General features: G+C 40.7%; 1 protein-coding gene across 1 annotated transcript in view; it reads right to left on the bottom strand.

Moving 5' to 3' along the window:
- LOC146871999 (tyrosine-protein phosphatase non-receptor type 22-like) overlaps window positions 1-13,173 on the bottom strand; it is a gene marked incomplete at its 5' end in the record, with an annotated part of 539,519 nt that overhangs the window by 298,928 nt on the left and 227,418 nt on the right. Inside the window, one exon of the mRNA XM_085650221.1 lies at window positions 2,604-2,681. Within this exon, the coding sequence (XP_085506347.1) occupies window positions 2,604-2,681 (78 nt within the window). The remainder of the gene's footprint in view (window positions 1-2,603; window positions 2,682-13,173) is intronic.

The following is a 13,173-nucleotide window of genomic DNA, read 5'->3' as shown; positions in this document are numbered from 1 at the left end:
TGTTACCACCTTTGTCGGAGCTATTGATAATCAGATCTCCACGTGATTGTAGTTTACGCATTAGTTGAGAATATTGTAATTCTTTGAATTTTCTATGTTTGTATGTGCGTAAAGTTTTATGATTTAATTTTTTCAGATCTTCTGTGACGCAGTCATTGAAGATATCAATAGCATCCCTGGGCATCATGGGGATAAATGATGACGGTGGTCGAAATGGTGTTGGAACAATTGCATTACCCTGCATGCCCATTGCTGACAAATCTTCTTGTGTTGGTTGGATGGTATTAGGTTCGTCTTGTGCTAGGGCATGCATAGAACGGAGTAGAGGAATATCGCAAACTTGGAACAGTTCATCAGTAATATTAGTAGCTTCGGTAGTGGCCGATTTTTCCGCCAGTTTATTCAACTTAAAATGTTTTTTCAGCTTCAATTTCCTTATGAATTTGAAGACATCAACTCTAGTTTGTGGGTATTTGAATTGGTTGCCTGGACAAAATGATAAACCAAGTGAAAGTAGTTGTAGTTCTGCTATAGTTAACTCAATGTTAGATAGGTTGATGACAGTGTTGTCTGGGGCTGTTTGATTTGGTTCTGCCGTTACCATTTTCTCCCCCTGCTCCCTCTGCCTCTTCCTCTGCCTCTGGGCTTTTCTCCTTTGTTTTCTCCTGATGTTGTTTTCCCGGCGTTTGTCTTCTCGGGATCGTGTGAGTGAAGAGTGTGGCGACGATCGTCTATAAGAAACCCCAATTCTTCCGAGGGGGTGTAATCAGTTGGGAGCCTTGTTAAGTGGTTATTTGACGCACTGTCATCAGAATCACAATTACTGCTTATAGAGCTTGTATCAGTACTTGGTGTGTTGTTTCTCCCTTCAATTGAGTTGTTGCCACTGGTAGTTTTGGTGGTCAAAGCTTGTCTTTTAGCATTATCAAATTTTCTTGAAAATGTGAATACCCTTCCTGTTTCATAATCGGTTTTATCCCTTGTGAATTTCCAAACTTTTCTCGCTTTGATTATTTCTTCGTGTTTGGTTAATCTTGACTTTATTTCTTCACGACTTTTTTTGATAAAGTCTTTCTGATCATGTGCATCCAATATCTCATTAAGTGATTCAATTTTTTTGAGGATCTCAATTCTGTCGATCTCTGCATACTTTGTCAAAATTGATACCATATTCATGGATGCTTCCAGATTATTATTTGCCCATTCTTTTAACATTAAGGGATTAGGGTTTTCAAAGATGATGCAGTAAGTATTCTAAGACCACGTGGGACGCGGCCCACTTCTTTATATTTCTCCAGGCTTTTTTTCTCCCACCATTTGGTAAGTTCTGTTTTCAATAGTTTCTCCAAGTTTTTCAACATTGTTTTCACGTCATGATCGACACCTGAAACATCTTTGTTGTCATTATGGGTTATATCGGTTACTGGAAGATTTGAAAATAAGGCGTCCGCTATAGCTTCTCTGGCTCGTGGCTCGCAGTGATGTAGCTATATATATATATATATATATATATATATATATATATATATATATATATATATATATATATATATATATCAGAACCAAAAGTTGCCTGCTGAAAGAGGGCCTCACACAGGTACGTATCTTGTGCTAAATCTTTAATGAAGGAAAGCAATGACCAAAGGCAGACGTGCCTTGCCAGAATGCTGCAGTCCTTTTCCAACGCGTTTCATGCTTTGCCGTACTTCTTCAGGGTCTCAGGACAACGTGCAAAGTGAAGATTTGGCAGTTTCTGCTCACGGCATTTCAAAGGTTTTCACCCCGCCCAGGTGGGCGTGGCCTGTTGGTTTTTGAAGTGCCTCAGTTTTCCTTCTGTGAGTCGCCATACAGTCAATAAAATAAAAAATGTGTAATTCCCAAGTGGGTTGCAATGGCACGGGCAGCCCTTAATCACGCTGTTCACATCCTCCATCTGCGATACCTGTCCTTCATGCTCCAACGCCTCATGATGCCAAAGCAGGACTGCAAGAATGCAGCTGTATAATATTTAAAAAAAGGAAAGTCCCTCAGCAGAAAGCAATTCTGGTATTCTACTGACCTCTGCAGGTCGTTTTTCATCAAGACAGTTAAACAGAGGCAGTTGAACAGAAAAAAGTCCCTAAGCGGAAGCAGACAAGTCCTAAGGATGATCTCCAGAGCCCACAAAGTACATACACATACAAGTATATACTAAAGTATATACAAGAGGCCTCGAATGCTCGACCTATGACTAATCATCTTCCCCTCCTTGAGGAGCCTCATACCTCTCAGTGTCACAGCACGAGAAGAAGCAGAGCAGATCTGGAGCACTGCAGCCGTACAGCATAAACCATGCAGAGCATTCAAAACAATTAGAGAGCGCAAAATTGGGGAATTAGTGTGGGATATTCACCATCTCACATACATCACCATAATCTCTCTGTGCAGAATGAATCCAGTTGTTTAGTTTCCTACTGAGCAAGTATCAGTAACCAGAAAAGCCACACAGATCAGAAAGGCTTTAAGACATTAAAGATATTTGATATTTTCCAATTCTAAACTGAAAATATATCCACTGAAATGCGATTAATACAATTACTGATTTTCACTACACATTACCATACCTTTGTTTGCACCAATGATGGCTTCTGGGTCCTCATTTCGAGTATTAAGTTATAAACACTGAAGTTTTCCGGGACGATCTAAAGACGAAACAGCAAATACATCCTCATTTATTTATTTACAAAAAGCAAGAGATGAAAGTCTGTCCCTGTTAGATGGGCTTATGTTAAAATATGTATTTAATTTTCCTCATGACTTTTTCAAATAGCCATTATTGCATCCGCACTTTAAGATCCCATTCTTGCCAATAATTTAACATATGCTTAGAGTGGGTTTTGTGTCTGCCCCTTCCTTATGATTAGATACATTTCTTGTTTATATCAATTCTCTGCTGTACCTAATTCCCTGACTTTCGGCTCCATTCTTGTGTTTTCCCAGCCTCTATAGCACTAATGTTTCCTCCTCAGTTTTCATTGTTATCCTGTCATTGTTTGTACCGGGGAAATATTTTTGTAATTGCATTTTACTATGCTGTTTGAGCTTTAGGACTCGATAGCAGTGCATGTCCTGCTCTTCCCTCTCCCTCCACCGTCTACACCTAGTACTGTTGCACCTCTCTCGCTCGCTCTCTCTCTCTCTCTCTTTCTATCTTTGTCTCTTCCACCATCTTCCTCTTCATACCCTCCATTGCTGCTATCTTTGCTAATGCTTGTACAATTGCATATATGGCCAACTTGTAAAATAGATGTCATCTTGAAAGTGTATGAAATAAATTTACAAGATTGCTGAACATTTAATTTAGATACTTCCAAGATGACAGGCACAGAGCATCTAAAGAAAGGCTATCCACCATCTTGGAACTATAGATAACAATGCTCCAATTTTACAAACATCGGCTTTGCCGATGTTTGTAAAATTGTATCAGAAACATTGGCACCCTAAACGGTGGGCTGCCAGCTTGGAACATTATTTTCTATACCTCCAAGATAGCATTCATGCTTGATTTACACTTAAAGGTCAGCCATCTTCGAGGTATACAAAATACTAACCGAAGAAGACTGCACGCTGCTATTGGTTTTTCCAATGGCAGTGCCAATTCTTGTGTCACATATCTACAAGCATTGGCAAAGTGAGGTCGGTTAGCTTTGCAAATGCGTGTGTTTGTTTGCTCTGAGAAACATTCTTTGAATCTATTTCCATAAATTACCCTTTTTTATTTTTTATTTCTTCAGCACAATTCACTGTCCAACCTCTAGTTGGATCTCTGCCAAACTCAAGCAGGCTTTGCTCTATACTTGAAATTCAGTCAAACAATCAATACTACTTTTTTGGGGTTTCTACTTTCAATGTCATAGTTTTCAATATTGTAAGATAAACTCCTCTTTGATAACTGTGTTTGCTGGGTGATAAAATACATTTCAATCGCCTTTCCTGTGACTAGGCTTAACGATATACATAACATCTGTCATGCTGAAACTGCAGAAGTTGATTTGCCCATGTTTAGATGCAGGCTATCAGCCTGTGGACCACTTTTTGTTATTTGTTCATTTGTGACTATATGTGCTGCCTGGGATCGTATATTCTCTCTGAACACCTCTGCCGGTCTATGCATGGACTATAGGAACACCTAAACTGTTGGGTTTGACACTGCTTGGTTATGTTCAGGCTGGGTACACCAGTCTTTGTATCCAAATAGTTTTCCCACAGTAAGCTACCCTATAATGTTACAAAAAGGGCCACATTCTAAGGGCTCCCCTCTTCTCTACCACCCCCTCACTGCATCTCACTGCTCTGTTTCTATCTCACCTCTTTATCTCTCCTCCATCTACTTCAAATCTACCCTAACCTCTATCGTCACCTCACGTCTCTCGCCATTTTCTAAGCACATCTCTCTCTACCTCTCTGTCCCTTATCATTCTCTACTAAAAATCTCTCAGACTCATTTATACCTATCTCAGATCTCACTCACATCTCATCTCTGTATATCCCACTTCCCTCTTTCTTACAAACTTTTCAGTTTGTCTCATTATTCAATCACTACCTCACCATACCTCTCACTGCCTTATTCTTTTCTTCTACCTCCCTTTTTCAACATCTACCTGCTTTTCTCTATCATTTCAAATCTATCTTCATACTCCCTGTCCTCCTCTGTTCCAACTCAACCTTACTTTCTCACCTTTATCTGTACTTCACCTGTCTCTACCTCACCACTCTCTCAATACTTCATCTTCTCTCACTCTGTCTGCAACAACCCCACCTCTTTCTCTACCTCACCTTCCCCGCTCTACTTTACCTTCTCTACCTCTATGTCTGCATCAACCTCACCTCTTTCTCTACTTCACCTTCCCCTGAACACTTCACCTCTATTCTCTCTACACCTCATCTCTCTTTCTTTCCTGCAGCACTTTTATAGAAGTGTACACGAAGAATCAGGAGAGGACAGACAAGAGAGGGAAGAACACTTAGAAAAAAGTAAATTTGTATCCAGGAAATGTTGCAAATCCTTTGACTAGTGCTTTACTTTTCACTGTTGAAGTGAAAATGTTAGTTATGAAAGTGGGGGAGGGTTATTTAAGATAATGAATTTCCAGCAATTAAACCTGTGATTGCAAGTGGTAAATGTATGTCTTATTTTAATATTATGTACTTTTTTGGGAGGGGAGCTATTCCAACCCACCTCTTTTTTGGGTAACCCACCCAAACCCTCTTTTTAAAACCCATTACTTCCATCTACTACTACCCCTCCTGGACCCTAAAAACCCTTTGCTAACTTTTACCCCTACCCATCCTTGCTCCCTAAACCACCTTTATCCCTTACCCCTACCGGTCCTGAAACCTAATAACCCTCACTGCCCTTTACTTCTACCCACCCTGACCCCCAAAAATCCATCACTACTCCTTACCATTACCCATGGCTGAATCATAAAAATATCGTACTACCCCTTACCCTTACACATCCCTGAAATCTAAAAAAACCCTTACTAACCTTCACCCTTACCCAATCCTGAAATCTTAAAAAAACTTACACCCCTTACACATACCCATCTCTGAACCCTAAATACCCCTTACTACTTCTTACCCTACCCATCCCTGAACCTTAAATGTGTCTTACTACTCCTTACCCTTACCCATTCCTCAACTCTAAAAAAAACCCTGACTACCACTTACCTGTACCTACCCCATAATCATAAAAAATATATCACCCCTTCATCCTTTACCATTAATTATTCCCTGAATCCTTAAAAACCTTTACTATTTCTTACCACCACTCACCCCTGAAACTTAAAAGCCATTTACTTTATCCTATCCAGTCCTAAAAGCCCACCCACATAAGTAATATATATATATATGGTGGTCGCAAGTAGTTAGTTATAATTAGAACCATGTTTCCATAGGAACAGCGCTTTTTTACTTTCCTATATCTTTGGTGCAGATTGACAAATCTTCATGAAATTTTCCAAAACAAGTTCCTCAGTGATTCTAGTTGTGGATGGAAAGATTCGGGGTGATCCGTCACGTGGGAGCTGAGTAAAAGGAAAGGGTTGAAAAAAAGTGTGTTTCCCATAATAATTCCTATAGGGGTTCGGAATATCACCACAGCCCGAACCGCTGAACTGAATTACACCAAAGTTGGCAGAAAGGTAGGTCTTGGTCCATAAAGCACCCTTTTTGTTATTTGGTGTAAATCTGTTAATTAGGTTTTGAGATATTAAAGAAAATCCAAATCTGCATATATAAGGACGAGGCCCCTCCACGATTCCTCCCAATCTTGTGCAGAGTTCTGATTGGCTGCCAACACTTCAAGCTTCAATGAGTCTCCCCTCCTGCACTAAATATAACCGCAGGAGACTCGAGGTACCTTGCAGGAGGCTCTTCTCCTGCTGTAAACAAAAAACACAGGAGACTCCTCTGCATTCATAGAGGTGCCTTGAATGAGACTACCCTCCTGCACTAAAGATAACTGCAGGAGGCTCCTCTGTGTGCACCGAGCTGCCTTGAATAAGTCAACTCTCTGCACTAATGATAACCGCAGGAGGGTCCTAGACATGCACCTTGCAGGATTTTCCTCTCCTGCACTTAAGAAAACTGCAGGAAACTTGATGAACCTTGCTATAATCTCCTCTCCTGCATTAAAGATAACAACAGGAGGCTTCTCTGCATGCATCAAGACACTGTGCAGGAGTCTCCTCTCTATACAGAAGATAACCTCAGGAGGCCGAGGTGCCTTGAATTAGTCTCCTCCTGCACTAAAGAAACCCGCAGGAGGCTCCTCTGGATGTACCAAGGTGCCTTGAATGAGCCTACTCTCCTGCACTAAATACGCTGGTGCAATATGCCCCTCGACCATAGAAAGTTACCTTCCTGCAGGAGGTTCCTCGGTATGAGGAATGTGCCACCTGAACCTAGTTTCTCGGCCATGGTAGGTGCCCATGGTTCGTCATCTGCCTGAAAGGGTCTTGCACTGGAGCAGAGGCTGTACTGTGTGCACATCTCTTGTACATGCTGCTGCCAAGGTTCCTTCTTCAGCCCCGTTCATAAACTCTTTTAAAATAAGACACAGCAACACCAGGCACTTAGGAGCCAGCACTGTCAGGGTTGGCATTCTGTGCCCATCCATTCCCATGGCGACGGGACTATGGCAGGCTTCCCTCTAGTGACCAGCCACCATCTAAATTGACCAGGCGGACCACCAAGCTGGTGGGCAAGAAGACCGCAGAAAAAGTGATAGCTGGACCAGTCCCGCCAGAATCTAAATCAGGCCCACATAGATAGATAGATATCTAGATAGATAGGTACTCTGAATATGTTACAGATAACAATTTATTTATAATATTACTGAAGGCCGATGGTGGCATAGTAGTTGAGGCCGGGTGATTTATAAACGCAACTACAACCTCAAGAGCAAGTTTTATATTGCATGCTATGTTTTAAGGCTTCTCGCTGGATTAAACGTCCGTAATTCGCCAGAATGACATCACTTCCATGAATTACAAGGTTTGAAAAGATGCTGCTTGTAAACTGAAACCAAGGTGTGTATATACGTGCATAAGCCAAACACAATATTTGGATTTGACTTCTCTTATATTGTTTGTTGCTTCCAATACATTCCTTGTGCTCCAGAAACAAAACCCTCTCATTATACTGGTGCTCGTGGCCCAGGTCGTACTGCAGGAGCGCTCTGACTTCACAATACACTTGTGTATATTTTTTGGAGACAATTTGTGTACAAACTTTAGAGCACCCCTTCCCAGATAAAGAGGGGTGACCACCACACCCCTGGTGGCACAGATCTCCGACACACAGGTGTGCAAAGCGCCCACTCACTGAGAGAGCACTGCACACTTTGGCTATACACCCCCACAAAACCATTAACGCTTAATTACACATTATTTTGAGCACTGGCAATTATTTTTGACGTCATCCATGTGATAAATTACCACATCTTCTCACACCCTAATATAACCTTTAATACACCGACACAAAATTTCAGAGTTCCATTCTCAAAACCATACATACTCCAATACCAATAACTACATACCCACTTATTAACTGTTAGGTCTACATACACCTCCACTCATTCACCTGTACAGTCACTCATACTTACAGTCACTCCATACAAGACTATCATATGCATTTATACACCTATATAGACACTCACACACCACCAATCATCCATAGAGGTACTCTCACACCTAGTCAGTCATGCAAATAATTACACTCCCATTTACTCACCTATGCGGTTATCCATACTCAAGTTCACTTAATCATAAAAATAGTACCACATTCTTACGCTCTTATAGAATCATTGATACAAGCACACACTCATCCTTACAGTCACTCTCACAATCACACACTCTCACATCTACCCACTTATATACTCTTACATGCATATATACTGCCTTTCACATATGTAGTTAGTCACAAATGTACCACTGAGATATACATTCAATCCCTAACACACCCATACATACACTCACTCAACCATACAGTCCATCACAGATGCACTCATAAAACCATGCACCCATAGAATCACCCCCTCATACATCTATGCATAGAGTCACACACACCCTACCCACACAAACACTCAGAAACCCATACAGATGCTGAGAGAAGCAATCAATAACTCATATAGACACTCATATAGGTATTCACAAAACCATGCAGCCACTTATACACCAACATACAGAAACATACAGACATTTACACAGTTTAGTCACTAGTCTGCAGTAAGATACATTTAATGACTCACTTATAGAGTTAGTTACGCACCACAGAAAATCATCCATTTACACACTTGTACACCCACTCATTCTTCAACAGGCCTTTCCCTATATATATTAAACATATTAAAATTGTTCAGAAACACATACTCAATGGATGATGTCATCAGTGATGTCATCAGTGATGTCATTTGAGATGTCATGAGTGATGTCATGAGTGATGTCACTGACCATGTCATGAGTGATGTAATATGTGACGTCATCAGCAGTGGATTGCGGGCGCGCGAGTTATAGTTAGCTGAACTAACTATAACGGGGGAATTTCATTGGTTTTTTACGAGTGAAATGTCCAGCTAACTATAACATGTGTGAAACCTATGTTTTTTTCAGTGATTATATATATATATCACCTCGAACTCATGACACCTCCCTCTGCTTCGCGCAGAAAGAACGAGTGCAGACCAGCAATAGTGCAATTGTTTATTCCAGCATTTTGTCTTGACGCGTTTTGGCCGTACAGGCGGCCTTGATCACATGACTGCGCTTGACTTCATCCTCAGTTTTTAAAGTGACAGTGCATCCAACCAACCATGAACATAGAAAAATATTTGTAAAATACTTGTGGTAGGTCATTGAATAAAAGTTTTTTCATCCAAATATAAATATTATCAATTTCATATAAGCTTAAATGCTTTTGATGACATAATGATCACAGGTCTAAATAGATCACACTTTACCTAGACAAATATGTGCTTTTTATATATATAGAGGCATAAATGCATTCCTGACCAAATTTCTACCGTACACAGGTGGTACAATTAATAATTAAAAAAAGTGACAAAAACTTAACGTGCTCCCTGAAGGTGAATTAAAGGACTTATCCCCACATATAGTCCAAATAAATCGGAAAAACACAGGGCAATAGTTCCTGAAAACATAATAAATAGGCCAATTACCCATTTCCAAATATGTCCATTTTCACAAGTCAATAGTTTGTTGATGAGATGTTGACCTAAAGGGTATGGAATCTGTCTTGACCATTACCCTAAGGTAATCCATCTACTATTATACGGAGTTCTGCTTAATAGCCCATGCTATTTCTATACTTCCGAAAACTCAAGTAGTTGCCATTTATTACAATCCCTACCTTAAGTTGATCAAACTATTAAAGTGACATCATGCTACAGTACTTGGAAATAAGGTGACTTGTGCCAATAAAGTGCCAATGCAGAGGACTCGGATTCTATTATATATATATATACATATACACACATAGAATTACATATGTATATATATATACATACATGTATACACACATATAAATCCCTTGTGTTTCAAGTATACCAACCATAGGACAACTTTTAGTTTGTAGTTCTTATTCAGACGTGCGGACAAAAATGATGTTAACGACCTATAAAAGAACAATATAAATATTGAGTACACAGGGACCCCACTAAAAAATGACTAGTTAAAAACACATAAAGATAAGAAAACTACCCTCCTGTCTAAAAACCAATCATCAAGACCTGGATCATAAATAGATTTAGTGCAAAGATATAGTTCCTAAAAATGGTCTTGGTTGGGGTAAGACACTTTAAAAAACATTTTATCCCCATCATAGCATCTATATTTTGCATAATAAAACCATCATGTATAACATCTTAGTTCAAATCGACTAGATAGGTGGTCGAGCCTCATAAATATTGTGGATAGATATGTGAGTCCTCAAAGAAATGTGTGGAGATCTTCTGTTGCATTGAGCCCACCCGGAGACTTGGAATCAAATTCCAAAATGTAGCTTGTTTCCAGGCGTCGCAATTTAGCCTCTCTGTCGCCCCCTCTTTTTGCCACAGGTATAGCTTCAATGGCAAAATAACGAAGATGTTGTGGGTTGCTATCGTGTACTGCCTGGAAATGTCTCGCAACTGGGTAGCTCTGATCCTTGTTAGATATTGCCCTTAAGTGCTGCAGAATAAGCTTGTGGACTGCCAACTTTGTGCTACCAACATACTTTAAATGGCAGTCACATTCCAAAACATAGACGCAGTATTCCATCTTACAGGTTAGATGTTGTTTAATTTCCCTGACAGTTCTGGAGAAGGCTGTAGTATACGTTTTTGTGTTGCTCCCAAATTGACATGCTCTACACGATAGACACTTAAAGAATCCCTTTCTAGTGGTTAACCATATGTCTTTCCGAAAATTTTCCTGGCTATTCTTGGCCAACATATTTCCCATACTCATAGATCTTCTGAAGGAGATTGACGGATTAGAGGGCACAAAGTCACCTATCACTGGATCATCCTGAATAAAGTGCCAATTATGTCTGATAATGCTCCTCAATTCGTTTTCCTGTTTGGAATATGTTAAAATGAGCCTAACTGGTTGCCTCTTATCTTGTATAGTCAGCTGTGGTTTTTTAGAACTATACACAAGAAGATCTTCCCTGGACTTTTCTTGGGATTTTTTCATGGCAGCCTGCACTATTCCGGGGCTATACCCTCTAGCTAAAAACCTGGCGCCGCTCTCCATTTGTTTGATTTTTGCATCCTCCGGATCACTACAGATTCGGCGGATGCAAAGCATCTCCCCATAGGGGATGCTTTTAATTAAATGTGGAGGATGTGCACTTGACGCATGTAAAAGTGTATTACCTGCCGTTGGTTTTCTAAAGAGGGTAGTTGTTAAAACATTATTTTTTATTAAGACTTGAACATCTAAAAAGGTCACTGAGTACTTACTGACGTTAAAAGTGAACTTAAGATTAAGATCGTTTTGATTGATTTCATTTATAAATTCTACCACTCACTTCCTCGCCACACAATAAAAAGATCATCTCTAAAGCGCATCCAAGAGACAATTTTAGTGGTATAAACATGCTCATACTGACACATGAGGACCAGTTCCTCCCACCAGCCCATAAACAAACAGGCATAGCTGGGGGAGAAACTGGCCCCCATCGCGACACCCTGTACCTGTTGGTAAAACTGGCCGTTAAAAAGGAATTGATTGTTTTCCAAGCTAAAAGATAACATGTCTAATAGCATCCGAGTGTGTTGCGCATAGATCATCGGTCTTGTGTTAAGAAAGTGCTCAGCTGTTCTCAATCCATCTTGATGTCTTATACATGTATAGAGAGAGCATACATCTAGTGTTACAAGCAAATATATATATATCATTTTTTTCTGTTTCCTGACTGGCCTTTCCATAACATTGTCAGTTTTGGGTTGTGCTTCTGTATACCGTACTCACGGTGGCAGTCCGACCACCACCAAACTGCAGGCCTTCCTGCAGTATTACTAGTGTGGCAGTCGGACTGCTACAGGACCGCTGCTTAACCAGGTAGCCAGGATCCCGCAGAGGTCGCTCACTGGTCAGGAGCAGGAATATGCTGGCGGTGCCGCTGCGGCACCTCCGAGAATGTTCTGAGTTGGTTGTCCACTGCTCTTTTCTTGGTGGTGAGCCTGTCATGGAATGGATGGCAGAGAGGCAACTCCCATGCCACTCCTGGGCCTGGGGGTGCATGCAGGCGGTCACATTGTGTGCTCCTCTGCACAGTCTTGCGTGCGTGCCACGCCGTGCAGGAATGTGCTGCAGGCACTGTCATGGCAATGGGCTGCATTTTAGGCCGTTCTATGCGCCTAACATCTCACAGCTGTGAGACCACTGCAGCACCACCCGCCTACGGATGGCACAGTGGCAGCACCACAGGAGGACCATTAAACTCTTAATAAGGCCCTTTGTCCCTTTCTAGCTTGGCGTGGATGCTGTGTGCTAATCCTATGCTTAGATCAATCAGATAGGTGAAGACATTTGAGAATGCAGTGAATTGTGAGGGGTAAGTTATAGTTAGTTCAGATAACTATAACTGCTGAATTTCACTGGAGTGAAATCTGAGCCTAACTATAACTTCCCTGTAACCTTTGGTCTTTTTTCAGTGAATATATATATATATATATATATATCTACAATACTTCACGCCACGCCAACCATCCAAAGGACGAGAAAGCAGACCCAGATTCTGTGCAAAGCAGGTTTATTCCAGAACCGCCCACACCTCCGCCATTACGCGTTTCAGCCTCCAACGAGGCCTTGATCACATGATATATATACTTACATATATATATATCTTATATGTAAAGATTTATATATACAGATATAGATAGATTTTGTTAACATAAATTCCACTTGCTACTGCAAACCCTATCGGGTTCCTTTACGTGAGAGTGGATTCTCATGTCTAATGTTCCAAAAGCAGAAAAAACTTCTAAAGCACATTGCTGGGATTCTCTCCAAAGACTGGTTTATTCACCTTCAGGAATGTGCAAACAAACTGATGCATTTTGGCTACAAATCTTGGTCACTGTGTTTATGAAATGCATTCTTCCACCCTACTTAGGGGTCTATTAGG

This window comes from Triturus cristatus, chromosome 1_1, assembly GCF_964204655.1.
Source record: "Triturus cristatus chromosome 1_1, aTriCri1.1, whole genome shotgun sequence".
Classification (NCBI taxonomy): domain Eukaryota; kingdom Metazoa; phylum Chordata; class Amphibia; order Caudata; family Salamandridae; genus Triturus; species Triturus cristatus.
Note: the sequence above shows the minus strand (reverse complement) of the source record. Positions and strands in the feature narration are given on the sequence as shown.